Genomic DNA, 17,671 nt, shown 5'->3' with positions numbered 1-17,671 from the left:
ACTGGATTTCATTCTGAAATTCCCAAAAAATACTATAATACCAAAATGCTACTACAGAAATATATAACCAGAAGTACTACAAACATATGTTTACAGTAGTATCACAACAATACTAAAGTAATACTACGAAAATACAGTTAAGAAAAATAAACGAAAAATACCACAGAAATAATACCATGGAAATCCTTCAGAAATACTACTGCAGAAATACTAGAACAGAAATACAAAAAATACTAGTATAGAAATATTACAACAGAAATACTACGAAAAATACAACTAAAGTAATACTACAAAAAGTACTACAAATATACTACTGTGAAAATACTGCAAAATAACTATTGACTACTACAAAAACTATACAAAAATAATACTATGGAAATGCTTTAAAACATATTGATGCTAAGGGTACCCACAAAGACCCAAAACATTGTGAAATGCTGGGTAAAGGAAAGAAAAAGAAAAATGCTGTTTGGTCTCTTAAGTTTTTATTCTTTCTTGTGCTTTCCTTCACTTTTTTTTCACTACACAATGCAGCGACATCTAGTGGTCAAATATTTGATACCGTCCCTTTAAAAACAAACATAAAGCAATATAACATGTAGATGTCTGCATGTATATTTATTCATGAATGAAAATAATTGGTTAGGTCTCCAGGATCGGCCCCTTGGCAAATTTTTTTAACCTAATGTGGCCCCCGACTCCAAAAAGTTGCCCAACCCTGCTCTATGAATTCACACAACAACACAACATTGGGGAGCTAAAGTAAACCATCCATAAAAATTAGAAACAATACAACATGTAATATCACATCATGCCTTCATGTGACCAATTGTAGGTCTTTTTTTGTTATCAAGCTGATAACCGTGAACTCACCCACCCGATAATACTGGTCTAATAATTATCGTCCTCCCCTGGACATGTGAAGTCCCCCTCCCCCCTTGGTCCTTGTTGTTGCTTTACCGGTGAAAAACACACCTGCCTGTTTTTAATGACTGTTTTTGCTCGATGTTCGGGCGAAGCGAGTTATTACGCCCCGAGCAGGTTACGACACTCAGAAATAGAAAAACTAGGAGAGAGAGCAGGAGACGGTCACTCAGACAAAATCCCACTCAGGTGAACGTCTTCACGTTTTGACTTTGGGACAGTCTTACATCATTGCAGGTTCTCTTCTTCACAGTCCTCCATGTCTTGGCTGTCCTGGCTCTCCCCTCGACGGTGGCCCTCATCGGCCCCGCTGGTAATCCTGGTAGGGCTGGTAAGTCGGCAAACGGGCCTCTCGGCACCGACCTGTTTCCGATGGGGAACCACGGCCAGTCGGGGGCTTTTCCAGGATGGAGACGTGGTCATCGGGGGACTCTTTCACTTCCACTACACACCTCCTGTTTTGGATCACGATTTTACAGACAAGCCTGATTATAAAGAATGCACTGGGTAGAAACCTCACATTTTTTATGTATACAGAATACAACAGACTTATTTCAATTGTCATTCATTGAACAGACCTTTGTTGAAAGCAAGATTAGATGCCTCACTCTAGGATAAACATGAAATAAATAACTCAAAGAAATTAATTTTAAAAAATGAATATTAGGATAAATAGGCAATACGGGGTGTTCCAAAAATATATGTACATTTTAGCAGCTGATAATTCAATTATTTAAAATGCTATTCTAAGTATGAAAACACAGTTCCTTCGGATTAAAATTGAAAATCTGAGTTATAGTAGGTTGTGTTGTTGGTTCTTTGTACTCCCTCCTAAATTGCCTTCAAACTTCATATTTAAAGCAGCATTTTAGAATAAATGTCCTTCCGTCAAAGTCAAGTCTGGCTGTCATTACTGGTTTCAATGTGTTCAGTCTACAAAGAAAGAATAAGAAATTGAGTTATAATCCATGTATACCTTTTGGGGACACCCTATATATAAGTAAGTTGTAATTGCTTCAGAAACTAGTTCAATAAAAATAGTGCAATGGCAATATAAGCAGCATTATGCAAAAAAAAGGATGAACATACATTTTTCTAGATATATCATCCATAGAATAAGCAAAAATATTTCATGTGGCATAGTGTACATAATTCTACTTATTTAAAGTCATATGTTTTACCAACAGTTCAAATTAAAAAAGAAACGGTCAATGCAAGATAAGACAAGTTTGCTTATTTTAATTTTAATTTCATCTTCATATTAGAAATGTTCTTCTAATTTATCTTAGATTTCACACATCATATTGTTGTTAGAAAGTAAGAAGAAGAAGAAAATAAATCTCAGAAATTGGAAAATACTGTATATATTGTGATTAAAACAATGTGATCATTTTTAAATGAATCAACAAATAATTGTAAAATGATGTAAGAAATTATCATTTGTTTATATAATTGATAGAAGAAGCTTCCAAAGTTTCTTTGGGGACAAGTCTCTTATAAGCCTTTTGCTTAAACCTGTCATCCCTTTTTTCTTTTCTGGTGATTTTTTTCATATTGTGATGTAATGTTTGTTGCAACATGACTGAAAATGAAAAGAAATAATGAGAAATACAAATGTTCTTTTTAAAATGCATATTTTCTGCCAAAGGTCGGAGACTTTCCTCTTTTTTTGCAATTCAGGAAGTATATTGAAATTAGCACTTCTGAAAGATGTTTTCCGTATCTTAAAATTTGATGTGGATGGCAACCAGTTCAGAGGGCTCGCTGCTCATTGCCCGATGATAGCTGGGATAGGCTCCGGCACCCCGTTACCCCACCAAGGATAAGCGGTGCAGATAATGAATGGATACAATTTGATGTAAGGTAGCGTAGGGTTGTGAGAAGTTATTTAGGGATTTCCAGGGATGCTCAACTGTGTTTCCAGAATTAAGAGGCCAGATCACGTTAAATAGAATAGATTTGTCTTTTTTGTCATTGATAAGAAGATTAATAATGAGATTAGACGTGGTACTCAAGAATGAAATGTAGTAAAAAACTTAGAGAAATTAAATAAAACAAAAATAATATTAGGATATTAGGACAGATGAAGGTTGGAAGTGCATCAGAAAATAGTGTATAATAAAATAGTGCTTTGAAAATTCTACAACGACATTGTGAAAAAAATAGAATACATAAAGTAAATATGAATATAAATGTTACAATACTTATCACCCTTAAGAAATTAAAATTAACTCAACTACCGTACTGTAGATCATTCTACTTATTTAAACAAAAATGTAAAACCAGTCAATACAAGTTTGCTTATTTTAACTATACGTGTTTTTATTTTACCAGAAACACAAGAAAAATTATGTTCTTATTAAAAAAAACCTGCAGAAAATGTTGTTTTTTTGCCAAGGGGGTAAGAATAATCTATTTAGAATATGTATCTAAAATACCTATGGTATATAATGTTTAGATTCATATAAATAAGAGACATTTTCAAGGTCTTAATCTAAATCATTTCATGAAATTATACCTTTTCCGGTTGCTTTTTAATGTGCAAGAATATTGGTTCTCGAATTTACAGATTCCCCCGATATCATGATTGTCTGCTTTGTATAGGAACAATTGTAGTTGGCAGTTGATGCTAACTTGCGTTGAATATTGATGAATATTTAAGTTTTATTATATCTTCAAGTTTTAACATGCTTGATTTAAAAAACAGTTTCTTTTTATATTATTTGTACCCAGCGTTATGCACAATCCTAATAGCTTTCTGCTGTAATCGATTAAACGTTTCCATATTTCTCTTAAATGTATTTCTCCAAATGTTTTTACAATAACTTAGATAAGGCAAAATAATGAATTGTATATAATAGGACTTTTTTGGTAACATTTTTTTCCTTTTAATCACAAAACCACACTCATATTTCCTCCCAGTTTGGAGCAGCTCCCCTTACAATACATTTACTCGATGGTGTTCGCCGTGGAGGAGATCAACCAAAGTCCTCATCTGTTGCCGGGAGTGACCTTGGGCTACCACATCCGTGACAGTTGTGCAATGCACCCTTGGGCATCGCAGGCTGCCTTGGCGCTGGTCGGCGGAGATGACGGAACCTGCAACCCTGAAGAAAGCTACAGGAAAGGTATTCAACGTTTCCCATTTCTTTGGGCCGGTAGCGTCATAGCCGAGGGAAATCTAATATGTACAGAACATATTGAATATGTTTAGAATGCTGAGTTTCCGCAGATTTGAATGCTACCAAACAATTTTAAATTAAATCGAATTTACAGGCCGGCGAGCATTTAAGTCAAATATTGGCTGACATACAAAAAATATGTAAATTTGAAAACAATATTTTCTAAATTTGAGATGAAGCTCAAAAAAGACTTTGGGCTGTAATGCTTTTGTGTTATTGAGTCCCACCACCCTGGTACATTCATTTTCCAGGCAGATTTATGAAGAGAAAAAAATAGGCAGACACAAACTCTGTTTTTGTGTGTGTATTTAATCTTACATAATTCAGTTCCAGTAGTACCCAAACATATTTTGACTATAGAGAAGAAGAGTTAAAAGTGTTGTCTTAAAAAAGAGCCCAAAACTATGCTGATACTCCAAATGGTTCAAGTACAGGTTCACTTTTACTTTCTGTGCCCAGTTTCAGGTGTTCAGAAGAAAATACCAGGTACCGTTTTATAGGGTTAATATTTTGAGATTTTTGCTAAGTGGTGTTTTCATCTTGCACCAAATGTCCCATTAGGTGTCCCCTTGATCATTGGCGGCGCCTCATCCAACACGGCCATGATACTCTCAAGAGTGCTGGCGCCACTATCGGTGCCTTTAGTAAGTTGATGTTTCTTATGTGATGGTGAGTTTATGTAGGAAATGGTGCTTTGTTCATGGACACTGATTCATACCTGTCAACCTCAGACAATTGGTTCCCTTATTAATGATTGCAATTCTCTTTGTTAAGCGATAATTACAACTTCCTTTTACTCTGTATGCACTTTCCTCACAAGGCCAAAACTCTATCATTGTCTGCATTAGAGTCAATGAAAGTCTTTTATTTTTCGCTTCTTAGTGAAAATAAAAAGAAGTAAAATCAGCAATGCCGTGTACCATGCAAAATAATACTGATGTTTTTCTTGATTCAATCAAGCAATAAGTTAAAGATTAAATGACAAATGAGCATTGTTTCTGCTAATGAGGAAATAACACACTACTGTAGTTATATATATATGTATATATATATATATATATATATATATATATATATATATATATATGTCCATTTAGATGTTTTTGTTAGTTTTTCTTTGTCTAAATGTTTGCAATATATTAAAAACAGACATTTATTATTTTGACATATATATATACTAGTATATATATTTTTTTTTATCTACATTTACAACATGGGTAAATTATTGTAAAGTTTTAAAAATGTACATAAACAAAGAAAGACAATGTAAATAAAAAGTACAATACAATAATACAAATTTAAAAACAAAAACAAATATAAGTGTCACAATTCATGGAAAATATACAAATGTTCTTAGTACTGTTTTTAATCATTAATAATATTATTAGTATGAATAGCATTTGACAATGTTTTCACAAAAAACTACAAAGATGCTTGAATGTTGCATTGCCAGCCTGATCAATAACACAACATTTGTATAATTCATCTGCATGACACGAGTGATTTATGACAATTTTTGGGAGAAAAAAAATGTAAGCAGGGACATTACTTTAATTTACAGATGCACTAAAAACAATAACAACACAAAAAAGGAAAAATTATGCTCAGAAAAATGGTCTAAGCCCCTAAAAAAAAGCCAATCAAACTTCATTATTGAGAAAAAAAAAAAAACTTTTTCCTGTTTAGATGAGCTACCAGTCCAGCTGCCCGTGCTTGAGTGACCGCCGCCAGTTTCCGAACTTCTTCAGAACTATGCCGAGTGACATCTACCAAGCCCGAGCCATCGCCAGGCTCGCCATACACTTTAAGTGGACGTGGATCGGTGCTGTGGTTGCTGATAACGATTACGGTCTTATGGCTGTCAAGGTAAAATCCAACCGCAGAATAATTTGTCAGTTTATGGTCAATTTTTACTTTGTTTTGGATGAAAGTAGAGCTAGGACGCTAATCTCGACTTAACACGCAAGGAGACGAGCAACCGCTAAACTGTGTATGACACACACGAAAAGAGAGCAGGAAACTCTGTTTAACTCATACTATTAATCACAGGCATAGTTTTGGCGTGGACGTGGGGAGGGGTATCTCCACTATTATCATTTTTTTCTTGCCATCAATATTTTGTGATCACGTGTCCCACAAATGCCAAGACCAAACCTACATCGTTGCTATTACTAATAATAATGCTCAGTTTTTAGTGTGAAAAAATGCTTTTCTCCCGAGTAGTTAATTTATTTTTGATCATCTTTATATTCTGGGTGTAAAGGTGTTTCAGGAGGAAACCCAGGACCATGGAGTTTGTGTTGCCTTCATGAAGACCCTGAACAGACCAAACATCTTGAATGACGCCAGGGAAGCAGCCCTTGCTATTAAAGCCTCAACTGCAAGAGTCATCTTGGTCTTTGCGTGGTACACGGACGTCAGGGAGGTGTTCCTGCAACTGGCACAACTAAACGTGAGATCCAAACAAAACAAGATAGAATTTGATCTGTCTTAATACAACGTTTTTTTATTTTTTATTACAGGATTATATTAATTTATTAGTTATTATCATTAAAATTGTATTTCCTATTGAATACGGTAATGATTCGCCAATATGCATGCTGTCTTCTCTGTGTCTAGAGAAAGTGCAATACAAAAGACGACAATAAACGAGTCAAATAAACGAAAATAAACGAGCCAAATTTGGATTAATTTTATTGATATTGATGGCTGCAAAGCAGAGTGCATTGTATGACAATAGCAGAAGAAGCAGCATCAGTCACTCATAAATTCTAATCTTCAGTAGACTGTTGAGATTTTTATTTGTGTTTTACACATTTAAACATGTTTGTGTGATTCAGGGATTCTGCATTGTTTCAGTTTGCATTAGTTGAAATTTGAATTGTAAATGGGTAAAAGTTACCGTAGTTTACAGTATATATATATATATATATATATATATATATATATATATATATATATAATATATATATATATATATAATATATATATATATATATATATAGATATAGGATGTGATGGACCCATGAAAGGGAGGCAGAAACTGGAGGCAGGGGTGCTTACAACATCCATACATTATCTGCACCGCTTATCCTCAGTAGGGTCGCTGGGGTGCTGGAACCTATCCCAGATATCTTCGGGCAGTGGGCAGGGGACACCCTGAACTGGTTGCCAGCCAATCGCAGGGCACACAGGGACAGACAACTCATTCGCTCATTCACTCCCAAGGTCAATTTGGACCGGCCAATTAACCTTTGGAATGTGGGAGGAAACCGGAGTGCCCGGAGGAAACCCACGCAAGCACGGGGAAAACATGCAAACTCCACACAGGGGGTTTGATCTCACTACCTCAGATACTGTGCTGATCATGCCCTAACCACTGCGCCGCCGTGCTGCCCTGCTTGCAACATGGACAGTATTTATTAACAAAACCTAGACAAAAGTACCAAAGTAACACGTGGCTTCAGTGCAACCTACAAAATGCCCAAACAAAAACCTAGAACTGTGAAATGCAAAGTAACAAAGACACCAGAAAAAACAAACCTGGCATAGTAGTGAAAATGAAATTATAATCAGAATGACAATACTAGAAGAACTGAAAAGGACCCAACCAAGTACGGTGTTGATACAGTCATTATTAAAGGGCTAGGAGGATCAGGTACAGGCGTGCCCAGTTTCAAACCTTGTTGGGCCCTCTGGTAGAAAGAGGCTTACTAACCCTAGCAGTGTACCTTTAGAAAATAAAAATGAGATTATAACTGTTCGGATGAATAGGCAAATATTCACAAGGTAGGGATTGTAAGAGCCTCGGGACAGTAGAGCAAAACGTCATGTGATCATTTTATGTTTTGACGGCAGGTGACCGACCGACAATTTTTGGCCAGCGAGGCCTGGAGCACCAGTGGCAGTCTCCTCCAGCACCCCGTGTCCCCCCAAGTGGCAAGCGGGGTCCTGGGCATGGCTATCCGGAGCTCTCAGATCGGCGGATTTCAAGAGTACGTACGGGGTTTGACCCCGTCCGGTCGGCCGGGCGACGACGTCTTGAGAGAATTCTGGGAGCAGCAGTTTACCTGCAGGCCGGCTGGCGGGCACTCATTAGACCGCGGGGCTGACAGGCCACCCTGTCGGGGGGACGAGTCCCTCGCGATGGTGGACAATCTCTTTACTGACACCTCGCAGATGCGGCAGGCCTATAACGTCTACCTGGCGGTTTACGCTGCCGCTCACGCTCTGCACGATCGACTTGCCTGCCCAAAAATGAACCTCGTATCTGGGGAAGAAGGCGACACATGTTTGTCCCCAAGAGATGTTAAACCCGCTGAGGTGAGCACAGTCTGACCATGAGGTTAGTGCATTTTTTTTGGCTCATTTTATTATAACACAACCAATTTAAGGGATAATAACAGACTTTCATTAATTTTTCAAGTTAATAAAAAGTCAAAACAAAACAAAAAAATACAATAATACTATATTACACGTCATATTTTCTTTAAATTTCACTCCCCCCCTCTCCTTCGCACCAAAATAAAATATATCTACCAGTAGTACAGAAAATCCCTTTCCGATCCGAAACAATTATATTTTTAAGGATAATATTCCATGAAATTTAGCTATTTAGAGGGACATGTAATATTTAGAGCGTTCAGGTGGTAAAAAAAAAACATCAATATTATTACAATAATCAGCATAATACCTTCATTATTAGATAAAACAAGCATTTTTTTACACTACACCCAGATTAAGACATTTTTATTTATTTAAAAAATAAAGCGCACAAGTGTACAACAAAAAACAAAAACCTTGTGAAAGGCATTGGAAAAACATAAGAAAAAAATTGTGTGATTTGATCACATTAAGTCTCCATAGTTTGTAACCATCCTTAAGCTTTGAAGCACTACAAAATATAGCGACATCTAGTGGTGAAATGTTTCACAGTGTCCCCTTAAATTTATGCCTATTCATTAATTTCCAATTTCTACTACCTGGTTATAAACGACCACTAGAGGGCAGCCAAAACCGTAGCATAGGATGGTATCTCTAATACCTGAACTGTATTGGTGTTAGAGGATAAGGCCTTTCAGATATTAGATAGATAGATAGATAGATAGATAGATACTTTGTTCATCCCCGAAGGGAAATTCACATTTCCAGCAGCATCCCTGAGCTGAGAACAATCGAGAACAATCGAGAACAATCGAAAATAACACGGGAGCTGCTGGAGTGGCTGCCATTCGTGACGGCGCCGGAAGAAAAGATTCAATTTGAATCGAATCATGTACAAACAAACAAACAAAATATTCATGTTTCAATAAGTGGAGTGTTAATAAAATATTTCTGATACTGATATAACCAGATAAAACTAATTTTAAGTTACCTGTCCAAATGAATGTTGTGCCATCTCACCTTTCCCACTCTCTCTCCTGCAGTTGACTTGCTGCTGCTCGCTCCTGAAACTAATACTTACCTCTTTGTGTATTGCCTGCATATGGCGACACCCTCTTTCAGCTTGTCTGTCAGAACCTTGATCTCCTCCTAAAATGCTTAATTACTCGTATGGAATAGTATGCCTATATACTTATCATCAGTTATTATCCACAATTCACAACATGATATTCAAATGATTCCTGTTTTGAATCGCTGGTTAATTGCAATAAAAGTTCAATTTCATCGATCGTTAGGAAAAACGTGGTGTCATTTCGCCAACGTAAATATTTTTAGCTTGCTCAAAAGTGATTTATATACAAGTTGCAAATGTTCTCTGCTTTACCGTTTAACCATATTTTCCTCCAAAATAGAGATAGCAAGTTATTTTATTGATGTTAGCACACACACACAAAAAAAATTAGTCATAATGCGGTAGAAACATAAATCTATAAATAAACCTCTGACCATTTTTTAGGGACGGGGAAATAAATCATTTGAAATCAAGTATAAATGTCTTATTCCTGTAAACCAAGAACAAGCTCATTAACAATGGTAGAAAAGTTAATAAAACAAATATTATCTGGATATTGGGAAGTATTAGATACTGTAAAAGACTTGAGCTCATCTACAAGGTTGCTGTGACTCTAGGGACTTAGGGATCTCAAACAGACTTTTCCTGAGTCTTGCTGAAAAAGGCACTGCAGCAGTATATCCAATCACTCTGGCATCCAGGTAATAGTCCATATGCAGTCTCCTGGTTTATTTTTCTAATACAGCGGGCATTTACAGTAAGAAAATGAACCGGGCTGTAGTGCAAGCTGAGCCCTATACTTGGTGCCTATTTTTAAGTTAATACGGAAAATGACTAACAGTAAATTAGTATAACCTAATGGTAAGACCGGGCCTCAAAAGAAATCCGGCACAACCTCGACCATGGCCTGCGGGGAGTAAAGCCCAACCCAGCCCAAAACGGACCAATTAACTTGATTTGATCGCTTGAACCCGAAGAAAACCCGAAAATGTATGATTACTTATGAGGGCCTAAATCTGACCCCCCTTGGCGTGAACTAAGCTTCTCGATGCTGCACTTTTGACAGAACATGTTTCGCAATCGTAGTCTTTGAAAAGTGTTTCATAAGGAATAGCGATTGGCGTGATTAAAACCAAAACGCCATCTTAGTCTATTTATTGAGTTTGTTGAGACATATTAATGCAAACTTCACCAACGCCGGAGGTGACCTGATGTAGCTATACGCTATAATATTCACAATCATGACTAGTTGTACACATGCAGGCTTTATTTAGTGTACAGATTTTGCAGGGGATTCGGATTTAGAAACAACGCCTGGTTGGGCTTCCCTCTCGCTGACTTTTCTAAAATAAATTTTCAGTTTTTCAAGGGCATATGTAATTACCACCTTTTACCATCTCCTTTTCAGCTTTTGCAGGCCCTCAACGAGGTCAACTTCACCACACCCCAGGGGGAACAGCTTTATTTCCAAGGGGCCGACGTCCCCGCCAAATACGACCTTGTCAACTGGCAGAAGCTTCCCGACGGGTCATTGAATCTCGTCCTGATCGGCAGGGTAGACGGCTACCAAATCCGACTAAACGACACGGCCTTGCAGTGGCACTCAGGATCTAGTCAGGTGTATTAAAAAAAAAAAAAAAAAAACTGTTTTTTTTTTCTCGCATGCTTACGTTTTGGTTGCAGGTGCCTGCTTCGATCTGCAGTGAAAGTTGCCCACCTGGTAGCAGGGTGGCCACCAGGAAAGGCGAACCAGTTTGCTGCTATGATTGCATCATTTGTGCTGAGGGAGAGATAAGCAATACCACTGGTGAGGGAATGTGTACAGTAGACCCCCGGGGTATGTCATTAATCGGTTCTGGGGTGGGGATCGCAAAGGGAAAGTTCTGCATAGTGGGGGATAGACACCTATGTTAATAAGCTGATGCAGGGGTCTCGAAACGGTGGGCTCAATAAGGGTGATGCCGATATCTGGTTATCCACAAGTCAAAAAAAAAGCTTTGAAAAAAAAATTTCGCTGTTCTCGTATATCTTACAAAAATATAAATTAAATAACATTTAAAAATAAAAAAAAACATTTGTAATTCATATTAAAATCTATTCATTACAAAATAATTGTTAATTCGCGGGGGCTGCGTTTAAATTAAACTATCATCTTAATGTTGGGGCCACAAACCATCATCTCACAGGCCGCAATTGACCCATGGGCAACAAGTTGGAGATCCCTGAGCTAATGTGTTCCTAACACCTGTTACCCCACTTAAAAACATTAAAATAACAAAATCTTATACCTTGAGCACTATTGTGTGATATAGATGTGTATATGTTGGGGGAACCCGGGGAATCTAGAGTAGGTTTTACACCCGGAAAAAAACACAACCAAAAGACTGTTTACTAGGATTGCACAAATAAAGGTTTATTAAGTACCAAAAATTGATCTGGGGAGATCTGGGTGAGGGCCCAAAAAACTTAAGGTTCTTCTCCAATCGAAGGCGAGCTATGCTTGTTTGTTGGAGGCTTTTCTAAGGTGTTGCAGCCTTGGGAGAGAACACCTTAGGCAGAGAGAAAGTCTTCAAGCACTACCAAATGCCAGGACTCGTTCTCGTCTACAGCCCAAACAAAAAAAAGAAGTTCCTCTTCTTACTTGAGGAGAAAAAAAAGATTTGGCAATACCCAGCGGTGTGGATGGACTGGCGCATTTTGCTTCACCAGCCTGGTCATCTTCCCCCTTTTCTCTCCGGCCAGCTGCCCTTGAATACAGCTCCCTTTGCATTTATTAGATTCGCCTCAGGTGGGATCACTCCCAGAAGCCAATTGATTGTAGGGCATGTACTGGGAGGTAACAGTAATTTTATCTAGCCTACTTCTTGTCTGATGAGTCTTGAGCAGGTTGAATGGAGTAGCGGGTGGATGCAGTAGGGGTGGAGACAGGAGATTAAAATGACAATTTATTTTAGACCTTCCACTTGTAAGAATTGTCAGCTGCTCAGAAGATAACCTTTCTTTGATTTCTTATTTATTTTTAATCATTGTCAAGATGGCGGATTGGTTAGAGCCACATTCCTTAACAGCTATCTTATTCGATTTCCTGTTAATCGGAATCCTCGGTTCCATGTTTATCATGTTCTCGCGTCTTCTTCTAGCATCACTGCAAGCCCTAGACCCGTAGCCAATGAATACCTGTTGAAAATTTACAGTATTATCGACTTGCAATTTGTCTACAAAGCACAAAATTCAAACTTAATCAACTGGGAGGCATTGCGGAAGGGAGTTCACCCAATAAAATATCTGTATTATCATTATTGCCTGATGCAAAACCAATAGCAGACCAGCGTTTTATGTAACGTCAACCAATAAAAACATTACCCATCATAAGCACGAATACCACAAAGTTTTGGACACGCCAAATAAATGTTGTTGATGTCGTATAGTCGGTAAAATGCCGTAAAAATGGGCTGAAAGAAATATCTTATTCCACTCTGTAAAGTCAGAACGTCATATGGTGGGGACGCCGTATCCCGGGGGTTCTACTGTATTTCCCGGCTGTCCTATATCCTTTTTGTCTCTCTATGACTTCCAGATTCACCCAATTGTGAACGTTGCCCGCTTGAGTTCTGGTCCAACACTGAGCATACGCTCTGTGTCCGTCGCCAGCTTGACTTCTTGGCGTTCAATGAGACCTTGGGCATCACACTCACTGCAGTAGCGGTATCAGGCACTGTAGTGACTGCTGCGGTTTTCGTGGTCTTTGTCTATTATAGACACACGCCTGTGGTAAGACTTTGATCTAGAACTTGAGTTTTTTTAGAACTTAATCAACCTCAGATCAAGTTTTATGGACCTTGAATTCGAGTTTTCTAAATCTAACCTTGGGCTTGAATTTAATGAACCTCACTCTAAAGATTGCATTTTAGAAACCTAACCTTTAGCTTGAATACTATAAACCTAACCACGAGTTTTCTAGTCTTAACTTTGAACTCGATTTTTATAGACCTAACCTTGAGATAGAGTTTGATAAACCTAACCTTGGGCTTGGGTTTTACAAACCCTACCTTGAGTTAGAGTTTTAAAAACCTCACCTTGAGCTTAAATATTTTATAAAACTAACCTTGAGGTAAAATTTTATAGACCGAACCTTGAACTTTAGGTTCATAGACCTAAAATTCCGCTTGAGTTTAATGAACCTAACTCTAAACTCCAGGTTCATTAATTTAGCCTTGAGCTTAACTTTTATAGATCCAACCTTGAGCTTAAATGTTTAAAACGTAACCTTAAACTTAAGTAATATGAACCTGACCTTAAGTTTGAATTTTAGAAACCTAACCCTGAGCTCGAATACGATAAACCTAACCCTGAGCTCAAATTTTCTAGACATAACTTTGAGTTTGAATTTTATAATACTAACCTTTAGTTAAATCCTATCAACCCAACCCTAAGCTAAAGTTTTTTTTTAGACCTATCTTAGAACTCCCGTTATATTACCCTAACTTGGAGCTCTAGTTTTATAAACATAACATTGAACTCAAGTTTTATGAATACACCCTTGAGTTCCAGTTTGATGTCCAGTTTTTTGAAAATCTAACCTTGTGCTCAAGTTTTATAAACCTAACCTTGTACTCAATTTACTTAAACCAAGCCTTGTGCTCCAATTTTATAAACCGAAATTATAACTCAAAATTATTGAACCCAACCTCGAGCTCAAGTTTTATACGCCTAACGTTGATCGAAGGTTTTGTAACTTTCACCTCTTAACGTTCAGGTTCGAGCCAACAATTCAGAACTGAGCTTCCTGCTCCTCCTGTCTCTGAAACTTTGCTTCCTGTGCTCGCTGCTGTTTATCGGCAGACCGTCGATGTGGTCTTGCCGCTTTCAGCAAGCCGCCTTTGGAATCAGTTTCGTGCTCTCCGTGTCCTGCTTGCAGGTGAAAACCATTATGGCGCTGGTGGCCTTTCACTCCGCTTCCGTCAGGCCGCCTTCGGAATCAGTTTTGTATTCTTCGTGTATTGCTTACAGGTGAAGACTATTGTGGTACTGGCGGCTTTCCGCTCGGCTCGACCTGGCGCCGAAGCTTTGATGAAGTGGTTCGGTCCCAATCAACAGAGAGGGAGTGTCTGTGTGTTTACCTGTGTACAGGTAGATGACCTATTCATCTTTCACAAGTGTCAATGTATACGTTTTCTCCGTAATTTATGTTTTTTGATCATTTCAAATTGTGAAAAATCTAATCTAAACTGTGCCTTTGTGTGTCTTTCCCATTTTGACGATAATCAGTATTGTCTGATTTCCTGGTAGCAGACGAAAACAACATCGTAGATTGCTAATATTGTCACAGAATACTAGCAAATGTTGTCCCTCATCAAGCATTTACTTTTGCTGGTATTGTGGTAGTTGGAATGTTTTTTGTACTTTATTTTGGGGTGTCATTCCACTTTTAGTCCATGGGCAGTGACAAAGTACCGTATACATTATAATTGTATATCACTGTCAAAACAAAAGAAGTTTTTTTTTTTTTTTTTTAATAAAAAGACTGAGGAAGGTTTGTCAAATAACACATTTATAATGTTTAATTAATTTTCTGCTTACCTAAGTTTCAAAACCACAATGACCGAATTCATTTTTATTTTTTCAAACATCCTTATTAAAATTCTTCTGGATAATTTAAGATATTCTTTTATTATTTACATTATTTAAAAGATGTTTAAATACTAAAATGTCATAAATTCTCAAAAGATTTTTTTGAAACTTTTGGGATTGTCTGGATATTACAATATTCAGATTTTTTCTATCAAAGATATATAATGTAATTATAAAAATGCCATGGTAACTAATTATGAATGAACCAAGTTCATTTAGTTGAAATTTTCCGTTTTTTTTTAATAATACCCTGTAGTTTTAATTTAATGTCCCTCATGGCAGTGTTTTTCAACCTTTTTTGAGCGAGAGCATGTTTTTTACATTGGAAAAATTTTGCGGCACACAACTAACCAAAAATATTATAAAATGATACTGAACAGTATTGCTAATTACAATATAATTCATAATACCCCCAATTTTTACAGCACAGACACTTGACAATGACATGATATTTGCAGAAAATGATTCATAAATGTGGACAAAATTTTAAATTTTCAAAAGTGACATTGGATAATTTCTCTCGGCACACTAGTGTGTCTCGGCTCAGTGGTTGAAAATCACTGCCTTGTAGTCCGGTACGCCTTATATATGAAATAGCTCACAAAGGAATATTTTGAGCGTGCACCTTATAATCAAAACATGGAAAATGCAATGGATTAAATCTTCTGATTTCTTTCCAATCAGATTGCCATCTGTGTCATATGGCTTTCGCTGAGTCCTCCCGAACCAAAACCGGACTTTGATACCCCGGGGTTGAAAGTGACCCTCAAGTGTGATATGGTCTCCGTGGTGGGCTTCTCTCTGGTTCTGGGCTACATCGGCCTGCTGGCCTGCACCTCCCTACTGCTTGCTTTCCTTGCCCGGAATCTACCCGACAACTTCAACGAAGCCAAACTGATCACTTTCAGCATGCTGATTTTTTGCGCCGTGTGGATTGCGTTTGTGCCAGCCTACGTCAGCTCCCCCGGGAAGTTTGCCATCGCTGTGGAGATCTTTGCCATCCTGGCCTCTAGCTATGGCTTGCTTTTTTGTATTTTTGCTCCAAAATGTTTTATTATTCTTATCCGTCCGGAGAAAAATACGAAAAAACACATGATGGCTAGGTAGCTATTTAATTGCATTTGGGTTAGTTATTCATTATGTATTCACTGAAATGCTTCATGTAAGGCAGGAATCACAGATCTTTATGAAACTGAGAGCTACTTTTCTTTTGTTATTGATTGGCGCACATGTGTCAAACTCATTTTATGTGGCCCGAGAGACAAAGCTGAAAGAAGCACAGGGGACAAATCACCCGCATGGCCGTGGTTTTCTTTTATTCCAGGAGGAAAATGGTGAAAGTAAGAAAATGACTGTTCCAAATACTGTCCAAATGCCAACCCAAAGCCCCAAAAGATGAAAAATGAAGAGTTTATTCGAGTTCATCTAAGAATTTTACATACTTGCGTGCACAACAAAAGGAGCTGCAATGATGATTTCAGCCAGAAGATGGCATCAGCAAGTAAAATATTTTGAAGTTGCATACACAACCTTTAACCTTTAAAATAAAAGTCACCGATGTGTTGTTAAAAAGCAATACAAAAAATGCACCTGCATGTCTTTGCAGAAGTTCAAAGAAGGTTTAGCTCTTTTCTATAGTATATATAAAATTTAACAGCAAAGTTCACGTATTAAGGTAAACATTTTTTATAAAATAATAAAAATATAGACTTTTAAATCATTACATCAATAATTTTCATTGATGTCTGTATGATATTTATTGTTTTAAAATCTACAAGAGTTAAACAAACTATAGCGGAAATGAAAACAAACTCTAGTGGAAATGAATTCAATTGTTTTCTTTTCTTTCTTTCTTTCTTTTTTTTTTTTACAAATGCTCAGTTGAAAAACATGACAAGAGATAAAATCTCAGTGAAGGAAAACATATTAATGAAAAAATGTGATGATTATATAATCAAGTCTTACATCCCTGAATCATAATTTAAATGTGAGCCTCCAAAAAGACCCCCAGCCCTCCAGCTAAAGCACACATTTTATGCCATTAATTTAGTAGTTTGACCCCAGTGAGTTTTTCTACCATGTGGCCCCTGAGCTAAAATAAGTTTGATATACCTGGATAGTGCAAAGGGCTACCAGTTTGATATGTATCGTTAAAATAACGTATCATCGTTTTACTATATTGTTATTATCTTACTATTAGCTTAATCAAAGTAGGGCTAAATAAGGCTTTGTCACCACTAAAACATCTTTCTTGTATCAGGACGAGTGATTTACTTATTTAAATTATAGCCTGATTTTAAAAATGATTTTGGAAGAATAGATCGTGTATTTAATAAAACTTTGGTCGGGTCAATGATTCATCACGTCAGTTAGAAAGAAAATATCCTAGGAAATCATAATAACTAATCACCAATGAGCTATTTTCAGAGCTGTTCACGGGCTATCAAGTGTTCTCAGGGGCCACTTGGTACCTGTGGGC

At 37.2% G+C, this 17,671-nt stretch overlaps 1 protein-coding gene across 1 annotated transcript; it reads left to right on the top strand.

The window, feature by feature from the left end:
* Positions 1-1,183: 1,183 nt before the first annotated feature.
* On the top strand, positions 1,184-16,576 carry LOC148357627 (extracellular calcium-sensing receptor-like). The gene is made up of 12 exons (XM_088346100.1): positions 1,184-1,431; positions 3,847-4,061; positions 4,668-4,741; positions 5,793-5,972; positions 6,370-6,558; positions 7,965-8,429; positions 10,970-11,179; positions 11,245-11,368; positions 13,139-13,332; positions 14,318-14,479; positions 14,572-14,691; positions 15,877-16,576. Exons 1-12 carry the CDS (start codon positions 1,184-1,186, stop codon positions 16,297-16,299), a joined length of 2,604 nt encoding a protein of 867 aa, XP_088202226.1. The 3' UTR covers positions 16,300-16,576.
* Positions 16,577-17,671: the final 1,095 nt, after the last annotated feature.

The sequence above is a fragment of the Urocampus carinirostris genome, chromosome 10, assembly GCF_059441175.1.
Source record: "Urocampus carinirostris isolate Australia breed hairy pipefish chromosome 10, RoL_Ucar_1.0, whole genome shotgun sequence".
NCBI lineage: Eukaryota > Metazoa > Chordata > Actinopteri > Syngnathiformes > Syngnathidae > Urocampus > Urocampus carinirostris.
This window is presented reverse-complemented; position numbering and strand designations above follow the sequence as displayed.